General features: G+C 46.4%; 1 protein-coding gene and 1 pseudogene across 2 annotated transcripts in view; both read left to right on the top strand.

The window, feature by feature from the left end:
* Window positions 1–14,058, top strand: part of LOC311247754 — a 186,661-nt pseudogene that overhangs the window by 54,285 nt on the left and 118,318 nt on the right. The gene's annotated exons all lie outside the window — the stretch shown is intronic.
* The window catches only part of LOC311247756 (ATP-dependent RNA helicase DDX19A-like), a 42,309-nt gene that overhangs the window by 11,709 nt on the left and 16,542 nt on the right, over window positions 1–14,058 (top strand). The window contains exons 9-10 of the mRNA XM_084338758.1: window positions 1,517–1,754; window positions 10,889–11,051. Of these exons, the coding sequence (XP_084194884.1) occupies window positions 1,517–1,754; window positions 10,889–11,051 (401 nt within the window). The remainder of the gene's footprint in view (window positions 1–1,516; window positions 1,755–10,888; window positions 11,052–14,058) is intronic.

The following is a 14,058-nucleotide window of genomic DNA, read 5'->3' as shown; positions in this document are numbered from 1 at the left end:
TCACACTCGCAGCCGTGCTGATTTGACAAAGTGACATCCAGCCGTTTTAGTTTGAAACAACTTTTAGTCGGGGGAGTGTCATGGTTTCTCCATAGAGCCCCGTCATACTTTTTTAGCGCAGCAGCTCGCGCAGGTAGGCGGCAGCTTAGTCACGTGACTCAGGGCTATATCCACAAAGAATTTGTTAATCTGTTAATAAAATGTTCAATCAATCTGCACGGTGATTGATTGAATGACAAATTGTATTAACATATTGCAGAATGGGTACAATACAGTACGGCTCAATACACACAATTGTTAAGGAGATGCAGACCAGAGAAAGACTTTCGTCTTGTTTACATCAGGGTCCCCCATTTTCTATTCATAATGAATTTTAAGTAAGGGTGCAACTTGCTCCGTGCAATCCATTCTTTGTGGATCTAGCCCTCAGTCGGTAGTGCTGATTGGCTCGAACATGATATGTTTGTATACAGCGAACGGGTCTATTGGACAAAGATGATGTTACTAATGGTGGACCGTTTGTGTACGTTTATTTCCTGTTGCATTGTTAACCCTTTCACTACCACACTACAGATAACCTTTCACTACCACACTACAGAAGGTTAACCCTTTCACTACCACACTACAGAAGGTTAACCTTTCACTACCACACTACATAAGGTTAACCCTCTCACTACCACACTACAGAAGGTTAACCTTTCACTACCACACTACATACGGTTAACCCTTTCACTACCACACTACAGAAGGTTAACCTTTCACCACCACACTACAGAAGGTTAACCTTTCACTACCACACTACAGAAGGTTAACCTTTCACTACCACACTACAGAAGGTTAACCTTTCACTACCACACTACAGAAGGTTAACCTTTCACTCCCACACTACAGAAGGTTAACCTTTCACTACCACACTACAGAAGGTTAACCTTTCACTACCACACTACATAAGGTTAACCTTTCACCGCCACACTACAGAAGGTTAACCTTTCACCGCCACACTACAGAAGGTTAACCCTTTCACTACCACACTACAGAAGGTTAACCTTTCACTACCACACTACAGAAGGTCAACCTTTCACTACCACACTACAGAAGGTTAACTCTTTCACTACCAGACTACAGATGATTAATATTTCACTACCACACTACAGAAGGTTAACCTTTCACCATCACACTACAGAAGGTTAACCTTTCACTACCACACTACAGAAGGTTAACCTTTCACTACCACACTACAGATGGTTAATCTTTCACTACCACACTACAGATGGTTAATCTTTCACTACCACATTAAATAAGGTTAACCTTCTGTAGTGTGGTAGTGAAAGGGTTAATATCACTAGCCGACGGGAAATAAACGTGGATTCAAGCTGTTCACTATCGACGCAATTCCACTGAAACCATCTACTAACTTAATCCTTTTTTATTCATTTCCATAAAACCTCCACCTCCCGGCCTCGGCCCGCTCCCCTCTCTCTCGCTCTCTCTCTCGCTCTCTCTCGCTCTCGACCAGAACGTTGCCCAAGAACTGCCAGATGCTGCTGTTCTCCGCCACCTTCGAGGACTCCGTGTGGAACTTCGCGCAGCGCATCGTGCCCGACCCCAACATCATCAAGCTGAAGCGCGAGGAGGAGACCCTGGACACCATCAAGCAGTACTACGTGCTGTGCAACAGCAAGGAGGAGAAGTTCCAGGCGCTGTGCAACCTCTACGGCGCCATCACCATCGCCCAGGCCATGATCTTCTGCCACGTGAGTCCCTCCAGATGGGGACTGTCCCCCCCCCCCCCCGATACCTGGGCTCAGGGCAGGGCTGTACACTGCGACGAGATGATCGCAAATTGCCCCTTAATTTGGCCCGTGCGAGTGGTAAATAATATTTGGGGGCAACCTTGCGAGTAGTGATTTCAACCATTCATTTGCATTTCACTCCTAAATTAAAAAATATATAGTAAAACATTAGCCTACAACCAGGGCTGTACAGTGCGACATAATGCCGCGGTGCTATGAAAAAATCTGTCGGCAATGAATGAATTTACTGCGATAGCCCTGTGTGGAAAAAAAAAGATTTGCGTGTGAAGTGAATCTGGGTCACGCTATTCTACTTGGTAGTTGTAGTCTATCGTGCGATTAAATACCATGTCCCCGTCTGGTAGAGTCCATACACCCAACACCAAATCCCATAATTCCTAGAGAAACAATCTAATCGAAACTGAATGTGAACTTCCTTTCAATAAATTTAAGCCGCTAATTTTGCTCTGCAAGAACAACGGAGCGGATATCAGTCCATCTTATGACAACCACGTCCGATGTGGAGAGATGATGAGAGACTATAGCTGATTAAATTAAGTCTGACCTGGCAGTGATGATTGACGGGGACATGGACACTTCTAACGTTCTGTTCAGCCATGCATTAGGTGAGTAGTACTATTAGGATGTGAAATACTGTCTTACTTAAATTTCCCTCTGGGGATCAATAAAGTATCAACCTATCTATCTAATAATGAGACGATATGCAAATAAGATAATACTAATAATTGTCACGGTTCCCCGTATGAAAGTGGCTTGCAACTTACTGCTGGTAAAATCAACTGTTTATATCTAGTTTTGCATAGTATTACATTCCTCTTCTATAAACAGTCCTACCGTAAGAGCCTCATACGGGTCAACTAAACCTTTTTGATTACCGTACTTTTCGCACTATAAGCCGCACCTGACTATAAGCCGCAGCAGCTAAATTGAATGATGTGTACATATATAAGCCGCAGGTGTTTTAATGTTTAATTACCATATGTAATTAGCATTGGGACACAATACTGTCGGACAAATAACAAGAATTAACTCATTTACAAGTTGTATTAAGTTTAGCAAATAAGGGAACAGATAAATAACATTTCAATGCAGTCAAAAAAGCAATATTTTGATTTTTACATTTTCGGGTTTGGTCACGTCGAGTCACATATAAGCCGCACCGTTATATAAGCCGCAGGGTCGAAAAATGGGGGGGAAAGCCGCGGCTTATAGTCCGAAAAGTACGGTAGTCTTTCCTTAAAGCTAAGTTGAACTGAACATTTCACTGTCAAAAGCGCAAACTTAAACAAGGTTGCGTCGCAACACTGTTTTCAAAATAAAGGTAACATAACAAATACCGTAGTAGGCCTCTCAATTCTTATAAAAAAAAGTCACGGATATACATAAAACATTAATTGGCATAGATCTCTATAAATGGCCCAACACATTGATCACTTTAGGCACACCCTGAAACCAGTAACATCACAAATCTGAAGCAGGTAATTACCCATACAAATAATAAACCTTTCATGGGGTTATTTACAATAATAATAATTCATTTTATTTATAAAGCACTTTTCATTGTGAAACAAAGGTATGCAGAGTTTCTTGTCCTCCTGATTAATGCAATGGTGTGTGTGTTGTGGTGATCTCATTCAAGGAGCACTACACAAGCGCGTGCACACACACAGTTTGTTGTTTTTGTTCTATTAGTGATTTACACACTTTCTCAGTTGGTTCATTATAAAAGATACAAACTTGAAAACAAACGCACTTAAATGTTAAATAAAAGGACTACAGTAATGAGGCAGGAGGAACATGTTTTTTTTGCACTATAATGGTAAAATAGTTATTTAAAAATGTGCCCCTAAAAAATATTCTGTGCCCCTAAATTTCTCATTTAGGGCCAAGTGTGCCCCTAGTGAAAAAGCTTAGCGTACAGCCCTGGCTCAGGGTATCGGCCCATACCGAGTTCCCATCCATTAAATTTTTTGTTCTATTTATTTATTTATTTATTTTTGGGCTTTCTGTATTTTTCACCCATCCCAATTTAGTCGTTAGGCCAATTCCCTTCCTGGTCGTTGCACGCATTTCCCCCCACTGTCGGCCTGGGGATGGTGTAGAACTACCACATGCCTCCTCCGATACATGTGGAGTCGCCAGCCGCTTCTTTTCACCCGACAGCGAGGAGTCTCACTGGGGGAACGTTAACGCGTGCAGAGGTTCATGCTATTTCCCCCAGATCCCCTCCCTGCTGAACAGGCGCCCCGACCGACCAGTAGGAACCGCAGTTTACAGCGACCAGGACACATACCCCACGGCTTCCCACCCGCTAACACTGCCAATTGTGTTAGTAGGGACTACTGACCAAGCCGGAGGTACCGCTGACAGCTGGATTCGATCCCAGAGTCTCTGCGGTGGTAGGCAAGTGCTTAGTCCACTGCGCTACCCAGCCGCCCCTTGGTCCATTACTTTTTAATGAACAGTATAGACTTGGACCGTCATTTTGGGTCATTGGACAAAATTATATAATACAATCTTCTCCATTAGGCAGAGTTAATGTGTAAAAAAAATGCAGCCAATCAAGTCTCTTTGCTTTGATTTCTGGCACGTTAGACATGTTTCTTGGTATCAGATTTTAGTATTGGGGAAATTCTCTGATGTATTTTAGCCTGGTATCAGACCGATATCCCATACTAGTGTCTTATCAGTGCGTCTGTATTAGGGATGCACCAATCCGACTTTTTCAGTCCCATAATCGGCCGATACCGAGTACCGATCCGATAACCATTGTTCAATTAATAAACTGTATGCCTCACTGTGTGGAAGAGACTGGGAGCATTCTTTTGTGCAAGGCAACATCAGGCTTGACTTAAAACATTACTTTCCTAACTTAACACATAGATATACATGTACTGAACTGTTATTTATTATAAAAAATGTAATAAAAAAATTAATAAAAAAAATTAAATGTTCTCCGATACCCAATCTAGCAATTTTAGTCATATCTGGGTTGATATCAATATCGGATCGGTGCATCCCTAGTCTGTATCAGTGCCTCCCTACATCCAGGTAAACTGTATCAGTGCCTCCCTACATCCAGGTAAACTGTATCAGTGCCTCCCTACATGCAGGTAAACTGTATCAGTGCCTCCTAGGCCTGGGCGGTATGCTTTTTTTCACACCGTTATACCTTCATGACGTCATACCCCGGTGCACGGTATTTGACGGTATGACTCTCATTCATCAGCGGAGGGGGGGGGGGGGGGGGGGGCGCAGCGGCGCAGCGGCGCAGCTAAATATATACTTGTTATTATCACCATACATAACGCTTGCTTAAATTGAAACACGTTGAGACGTTCTTTCGACCTGAAACCTCGAGGTAAACAAATCACAGAAGGTAGCCACTGCCGCCTGCCGGCACCATCCAGGTATCGACGTGAGTTAACGGTAGCTAGTTAGCCCGGCCGGCAGCCCAGCACCATGCATCAACGTGAGCCAGTTGCATTAGGATTAAAAAATGTCAACACTCACTCACCCCGTTTTATATTACATTCCCAAAGAAGTGCCTCCGTCTCTCGTAGTCTCGTTGTGCTCGATGAAGTCACTGGTGGCGAGTCGACTCATGGCCCGAGGGTTTTGCTTAAATCCAAACAGACTGCAGTCCTTTAATTGTCCAAATGCGAGAGCTCATCGTGGGCTGGAGTGACGGTGGTTAACTTCGACGCTTCATCGTTCAATAACATCATATTATTAATATTATTATTGCTTAAGCTTTAGCAGCTGCTCGGAAATGAATACAGGTAGGTTAGTGTGACGCTGCTGTGTTCTCCTCACATGACTCACAATAGCCAATCAATCATTAGGAAACAGAGTTTGTCGCTTGTGACGTGGGAAGCACGCAAAGTGCAATTAAATAAATTATAGAATAACGTAAATGTATTTGGTGATATATTTAAATTGTTACATAATGCACAGTGTACATAATAATAATATAGGTCTTTCTTAAATCATCCCTGTTGTAATAAATTAGTTTCATTTTAAATTTGTCCCCGTTGTAATACATTCGTAATTTCTCCATCAATAAAACAGTTACAACTTCTATATGTTTCAGATAACTTTATTTACACACATGCACACAAATGCTCTCAACGGATAACTTAAACTTAGGCCCTAATTAAATATGAAAACAATAAATAAATGGCATAAATGTTCTTCTCAACAGAGAATGAAAATTACTTGCATAAGGGCAGAAAATAGTACAAATGGCACTTTTGGCTGAACAATATAGAAAAATAGGGCCAGCCTATACAAATAAAAAGGCTGAATAACTTAAACTTAGGCCCTAATTAAATATGAAAACAATAAATAAATGGCATAAATGTTCTCAACGGAGAATGAAAATTTAAGGGGAATAAACTTTTTATAAAACTTAAAATAATTTAGGCTATAAGGAGGACAGCTTAACTAAAAAGGATTAATATAATAACTTCAACAAAAAACCTGTAATAAGCCTACAAGCATGGCATATGGTTTGTACTGTAGCCGTCTAGCCGAATATGAAATGGCTAATCAATTTCACATTTATCTCGCGGACCTGTCCTCAACCTATAGGTTCTTTGCTAAAAAGACAAGCATATTCACTTTCTCTGGCTTTAGTTGTGCGCGTTGGGGTGTCACCGTGTTCCCTGCGGTGCTGAAAATACGTTCAGACGCTGCACTTGACGCACATATGCAGAGGTATTTGCGCGCCACCATGGACAGCAACGGTAAACGTGTCTCGTTTAACTTCCACCACTGAAGTGGGTTTTCCCCCGTGTCGATTGTGTCCTCCTGTGTGTACACGACCAGCTCTGCGTGTGCTCGCTCCACTACAGTGAGGACTGGTCTCGCTGCAACCGCTCTCCTTGCCAGCAGACTGGCCAACGTGGCTTTCTTCTTCTTGGCGGGCTGCTCTTCTCCCGCATCTTGTTGCGCACTCTCTCCTTCCTCCACTCTGATTTGAACTTGACTCCTTCCCAGCACTATCATCTCCGTCTCAATCTCCCGTTTTGTCTCATCCACATCATTGCTGTAATATTCACGGTAGCGGGGGTCTACAAAGGTGCAGTTTCGCAGCAGTTTTTGCACAGAGGCATTGTCATATTTGGCGTCCAGCTTTGCCAACATCCCCGACTTCAGCTGAGCGGTTAACTCCACATCACTTTCCGATGGAGCCAGAATGTCCTCCTTTAGGAGTTGTAGAATGGGGAGGATGGATGAGCTGGTCACATACGCTTCACCCGACAGCGCATCTGTGAATGTGCTCACTGGTTCCAGTCCCACGTTGACCGCTTTAAGGACATCAATGTCTTGCCATGTCAGGTGGTTTGTTGCCCGTCTGTCATCTGCCAGCACCTGTCGAATGGCTCGAGCTTGCTCAATTATCCGAGCAATCATTTGTTGCTTCGAACCCCAGCGAGTAGGGCAGTCCTGCACATGGAAATATAGTATTCATATTTAATAATGGCCGAAAATAATAATAATAATAGCCTAATAATAAACGCTAATAATAGAAGCATTTATAGTTACAGCAAGCAAGCATGTAAGGCAAGCTATAAATTATAATTATTAATAACTAATAGAGGTGTATCCTTATTTACCTAACCTAAGCAAAAGACAGGATAGCCTATAATTTGGATAGAATAATTATTTGCCAACTAAGCTTACCGTTATGAGACTATGCTCAGGTAGTCTCAACTCTTGCTGCTTTTTCGTTAGTTCCCTCTTTCGTGGCCAGCTGTGGGAGAAGGCGGCTATGATGGTCCGGCATACTCCAAATGCCCTATCGGTCTTATTCGTCTGGTCTGCCAGTGAATTGGTTACGGCCAGGTTAAGGTTGTGCCCAAAACAATTGAGCCACGGCCACTTAAGGTTTTTTGTTACTGCAGCCTGGATGTTTGCTGCGTTGTCGGTGGTTATGGCCGACAGTTTATTATCATCCAAACCCCAATCTGTGAGTGCATCGCTGAGGGCTTCACTGATGTTGTCGGCTGTGTGATTTTCTGGGAAAAAGCTGGTTTGAAGGCATTTTGATCCCAGTTCCCAGTCGGACGTTATGAAGTGCGCCGTCAAAGACATGTAGGGTACCATGTTTTGTGATGACCACATGTCTGTTGTCAACGCATAGTTGCCTGCCCCCATCACAAGCGATTTCACTTCTTCCCGAACTTTATTGTACAAGTTGGGTATTGCTTTTTGTGAGAAATATTTTCGTCCTGGTAATTCATACTGGGGATCCAACGTGTTGACCATATTGCGGAAAGCATGTTTCTCAACGGTATGAAATGATACCATATCTTTAGCAATATATCTGGTTACTGCCTCTGTGCACGTTTTCCACTTGTCGCTATCTTTTTTGTATTTTATTGATTTTGCAAAAGCACCCGATATTGTTGGTTGACCCGTTGTCGACTTGGCTGCGGTAACGTTGCTCCTTGATGACGATGGCTTCAGTTTTGATGCAGTTATAGGGTGGTGTACTTTGAGGTGTGAACGGAGGTTTGATGTGTTACCCTCTTTTGCCACAACAGTCTTCTTGCAAATAATACACACAGCTTCGTTGGGGTTGACTGGCTCACCTTTTTCATTCGGAGTGAATCCAAAATAGTCCCAAACGGGCGCAGAAGCATTTTTATTTTTAACCAATTCTCCGCGTTCGGGGCCGCCACATGCTGCCATCTTGCTCACTCAGCTCAGCTCTGTGCGGGAAATACGGACCGCCTCCCCTGCCCTCTGCTGGCCGTGCTGTGTGTGTGTGTGTGTGTGCACGCACTTCAACTCGCACTTCAACAAATCGAAAGTTAACTCCGTTTCACTAATGGAAACCGAAACCCAATGCCGTCCCTGTATAAACTCTGTTTCAGTGGAAATAGAAACTTAAACCAAACTCTGATTTTGACGGTGTTAAAAATCAATACCGTCGGTATTGCGAAATACCCCGGTATACCTTAATACCGTCATACCGCCCAAGCCTAGTGCCTCCCTACATCCAGGTAAACTGTATCAGTGCCTCCCTACATCCAGGTAAACTGTATCAGTGCCTCCCTACATGCAGGTAAACTGTATCAGTGCCTCCCTACATCCAGGTAAACTGTATTAGTGCCCCCCTACATCCAGGTAAACTGTATCAGTGCCTCCCTACATCCAGGTAAACTGTACCAGTGCCTCCCTACATCCAGGTAAACTGTTCCAGTGCCTCCCTACATCCAGGTAAACTGTACCAGTGCCTCCCTACATCCAGATACACTATCAGTGCCTCCCTACATCCAGGTAAACTGTATCAGTGCCCCCCTACATCCAGGTAAACTGTACCAGTGCCTCCCTACATCCAGGTAAACTGTACCAGTGCCTCCCTACATGCAGGTAAACTGTATCAGTGCCTCCCTACATCCAGATACACTATCGGTGCCTCCCTACATCCAGATACACTTATCAGTGCCTCCCTACATCCAGATACACTTATCAGTGCCTCCCTACATCCAGGTAAACTCAGTGCCTCCCTACATCCAGGTAAACTGTATCGGTGCCTCCCTACATCCAGATAAACGTACAGGGGATTGACCAGTTGAAAGCCCCACGGGCTGATGGTACATTTCTACAGAAGGGTCCCAATATTTACTGCCAATGAGATGCCAACTAGGGGTGGACGGTATAAACGGTATGAATTTGCGCTACGGTATGGATTTTGACTAGGGATGTCACTATCCGATCACGTGATCGGGATCGGGGCCGATCACGTGATTTTCCGAAGATCGGGATCGTCAAAAAAAAAAAATCAGCTATTTTCTTTAACTTTTTTTTTTTATTCAACAAACATGACCATGTTCACGTCTTAAACTCATACTGAGGCCTTAGTTTTGGTTTTAAATTGCATATAATCATTCATTTATTTATTGTCACACAGAGCAGAAGAATTTTGCCAAAACAAACCAATAGTATCCAGCTGCAGAACGGCAGACCAGCCACACCCAAATTAATATATATATTTTTTTTATCCCAATTTCTCACATTACATTCACCCTGAATGTTGACGTTATCCAGGTGAAAAGTTAACTTCATAAATCATTTGATGTATAATTAAATCAAAGGAAATGCGTTTGGGTCTGAGAGTGTGGCTGGCCTGCCGTTCTGCAGCTGGATACTATTGGTTTGTTTTGTTAAAATTCTTCTGCTCTGTGTGTGCGAGTGTCCCTCGACTCAATGTCCCCTCAGAATGTCCTGCGTTTGTCTCCTCAGAATGTCCTGCGTGTGTCCCTCAGAATGTCCTGCGTGTGTCCCTCAGAATGTCCTGCGTGTCCCTCAGAATGTCCTGCGTGTGTCCCTCAGAATGTCCTGCGTGTGTCCCTCAGAATGTCCTGCGTGTCCCTCAGAATGTCCTGCGTGTCCCTCAGAATGTCCTGCGTGTGTCTCCTCAGAATGTCCTGCGTGTCCCTCAGAATGTCCTGCGTGTCCCTCAGAATGTCCTGCGTGTCCCTCAGAATGTCCTGCGTGTCCCTCAGAATGTCCTGCGTGTGTCCCTCAGAATGTCCTGCGTGTGTCCCTCAGAATGTCCTGCGTGTGTCTCTCAGAATGTCCTGCGTGTGTCTCTCAGAATGTCCTGCGTGTGTCTCTCAGAATGTCCTGCGTGTGTCCCTCATAATGTCCTGCGTGTGTCCCTCATAATGTCCTGCGTGTGTCTCTCAGAATGTCCTGCGTGTGTCCCTCATAATGTCCTGCGTGTGTCTCTCAGAATGTCCTGCGTGTGTCTCTCTGCACACCTGCAGGTGTCTCCTCAGAATGTCCTGCGTGTGTCTCTCTGCACACCTGCAGGTGTCCCTCAGAATGTCCTGCGTGTGTCTCTCTGCACACCTGCAGGTGTCCCTCAGAATGTCCTGCGTGTGTCTCTGCACACCTGCAGGTGTCTCCTCAGAATGTCCTGCGTGTGTCTCTCTGCACACCTGCAGGTGTCCCTCAGAATGTCCTGCAGGTTTCCCTCATGGGAGACGTATTCAAGTGGCCATTCCTCTGTGTATAAGAGTGTTGTTGTTAACCCTCCTCTTCATTGTGTGGTCCAGACGAGGAAGACTGCAGGCTGGCTGGCGGGGGAGCTGTCCCGGGAAGGCCACCAGGTGGCGCTGCTCAGCGGGGAGATGCAGGTGGAGCAGAGGGCGGCCGTCATCGAGCGCTTCAGAGACGGCAAGGAGAAGGTCCTGGTCACCACTAACGTCTGTGCACGAGGTACGTCGGTCGGGCCGTCGCAGGTTCGATTCCCGGTTGGTTCAGAAAGCGTTAAGTCATCAAGGAGCTGCATCGACTACATTCACACGGACTGTAGTGTTCCCATATTAACTAGACTGTAGTGTTCCCATATTAACTAGACTGTAGTGTCCCATATTAACTAGACTAGTGTTCCATATTAACTAGACTGTAGTGTTCCCATATTAACTAGACTGTAGTGTCCCATATTAACTAGACTAGTGTTCCATATTAACTAGACTGTAATGTCCCATATTAACTAGACTAGTGTTCCCATATTAACTAGACTGTAGTGTTCCCATATTAACTAGACTGTAGTGTTCCCATATTAACGATAGGTTATGACTATAACCAAGTTCTGTTAGTTAGGGGCGATGCTTGGCATCACACTGCACTATCTCGCGTACGTGCACGCGTACTGAATAAACCACAAATGTACCTCTAATACCAGTATTAGTCTGACCACACCCCTCATCAGCTTACCTTCATAAGCAGGTGTGTGGTCACCTGCTCTCCTCCTTCCCAAGCTTTCACCACAAGGTGAGGACAAGGGCTGCAGCGGCCGTCTGATGCCAAGCATCGCCCCTAACTAACAGAACTTGGTTATAGTCATAACCTATCGTTCTGTATCGTTAGTGGCTTAGCTTGGCATCACACTGCACAAGGGAGGCCAAGCGGAGCCACTGGCTGACAAATACACCCCGCTGACAGCCCCCCCACAACCATCAGAACAGGGAGGGCCGAGCCCCCCCGACCCCCCCTAATGGCGGGTAGCCCCCCTATTAGGGACGTCACGGGAGGGCGACGGACCCGACCGTGCGAAGAGGCACTCAAGCAACTCAACGCACAGGGTGAGCAGACCGTGGCTTGACCCCACGACTACACACACGACCCGGGAACGAACGGAGGAACAACCTCGTTACTGCCCCCAGAATCACGGGGTCAAGGGCAAACCCAACCCCGTGGCAAGGCCGTAGCAGCGGAGCACGAAGGAAGACCCAGACCCACCAAAAGGACTGGACTCCCTAGAATGGGGGCCCGGAGAAGTCCATGATGCCAGCATCAAGACCCCACCAGGTGGGCACGTAGTGCCCCGCCCCCCACATCGCCAGCGTATTCGGACAAAGGCCCCTCAGTTACTGCACCTGGTATTCCCAGGCGGAATCCCATCCAAGTACTAACCAGGCCAGAACCTGCTTAGCTTCCGAGATCGGACGAGATCGGGCGTGTTCAGGTCGGTATGGCCGTAAGCCGAGCGGGCCCCGTCCCCCCAATAGTACACCGCCTGGCACACTGACCCTGCAGAACAGGCAGTCAGCATGGCCGTAAGCACACAAAAAAGGTTAACCAACGGAAGCAGGCAGCGCACCAGGGAAAAACCAGGCAACAGGCTGTTAACCCTAGCCTGGAGACTGCGGACGAGACAGGCGCCAGAGGGGACAGCTGAACACAGCCGCCCCGGCGGAAGGAGCGTAAGCTGGCGGTGTTGCATGACCAAGCCTCCATTTAACAACCCCCACCCAGAGGGGTCGAGGCAGAGAAGGCTGACACGATTGGCAGACGTCATGAACGTGCAGGGGCACCCTCAAACGGTGAACCCGGGAGTTGACACTGCTCCAACACACCAGGGAATCAACCACCTCGGTGTTACCCAATGCGGTGGTTGTTCCTATAACCCCTCAAGAAAAAAACTCCAAAACACACCTGCGGGTATACACCGGCTATACCGCAGTACAAGTGTTTCAGTTTCCAAAAAGGGTTAACCCAGGCCTACGGGTCGCAAACATCACTTCGGACCGGGCCTGGCGGTACGGGAAGCACAGGGTCACCAGAGGAGGTCAAAAAACCACCCCCACAGGCCCCTCTTCGCCATGCGTGAGAGAGGAGCGAAAAATAATGGAGAACCAGCCCCTAAGCACACCGTACCTGGTATTCCCCGGCGGTCTCCCAACCAAGTACTAACCAGGACCAACCTGTGTAGCGGCCGAGATCCGACGAGATCGAGCGCGTACAGAATGGCATGGCTGTAAGCCATGACGACAGTGCTGAGTAAAAACATACCCAACCAGGGTCTCCATAGCGCTTAACCCTGTGACACCCAGACCGACCTGGCATTTTTCCCCCTGAAAAAAGCCCAAGTCCCTCAGGGTACCAGAACAGCAGATCTGCATCCCCGGCGGACAACGGGTTCAACTGATCTGGACCAGCGTGACCAGAACCAGTCCCGTGCCCTAACCACGCCGACATGCCTACTCCAGGAGAAGGGCAGATATGCGTGTTGATCTTAACATGAAAAGAAGGCGCCACCCAGACGTTCGGACGAACCGCGCCTGGTGGCCCACCCCAAGGGCGTGAGACCCCACTACATATGTTCAGATCCATCCCGTCATCATCCCCCAGACATGAACGAGAATCCGTCGACAACCCACCCAGGTCATGGGATGTGGTCGTCGGAAGAGGAAAAACCCCCATCTCAGTTGCTTTATAAAAACGCTGTTTCAACCACAAGCAACCAAGGCGTGCCAGTCAATCGCCTGTTTACAGCGAGCTAGCACTATACGTGCGTCGGGACACACCCCCATCAATGAACAGGCTATTTAGACCTGTCATTGAATCCCCAAGGCGCCCAGGGGAACGACAAGAGGGGTGTGACACTCCCTAACTCCAACACTTCTGGAATAGAAAGAAGGAAGCATCAACAGTATGTATCCCAGTCTACACAGCCGGGGTAAAAAATGTTCACATTTTTACATCCCACCACCCTCCCATAGGAAAAAGACGGGGATCCCCAGAGAGACTTCCCACGCGAGCTGTACAGATTGAAAAGAATATATTGCACCTTGAGCCATGTAAAAAACTGGTTTTAGGGCCTCCGGGGAAGAGGCACTGAACCCATACACACTCAATAAACGAATTGAATCGAATATACATACAATAGAAAAGGACCCTTCTAGAGGGTCCACTCACTTTGACAATCTGAGGAGGAAGG

Source organism: Notolepis coatsorum, assembly GCF_963971535.1.
Source record: "Notolepis coatsorum genome assembly, contig: SCAFFOLD_306, whole genome shotgun sequence".
NCBI lineage: Eukaryota > Metazoa > Chordata > Actinopteri > Aulopiformes > Paralepididae > Notolepis > Notolepis coatsorum.
This window is presented reverse-complemented; position numbering and strand designations above follow the sequence as displayed.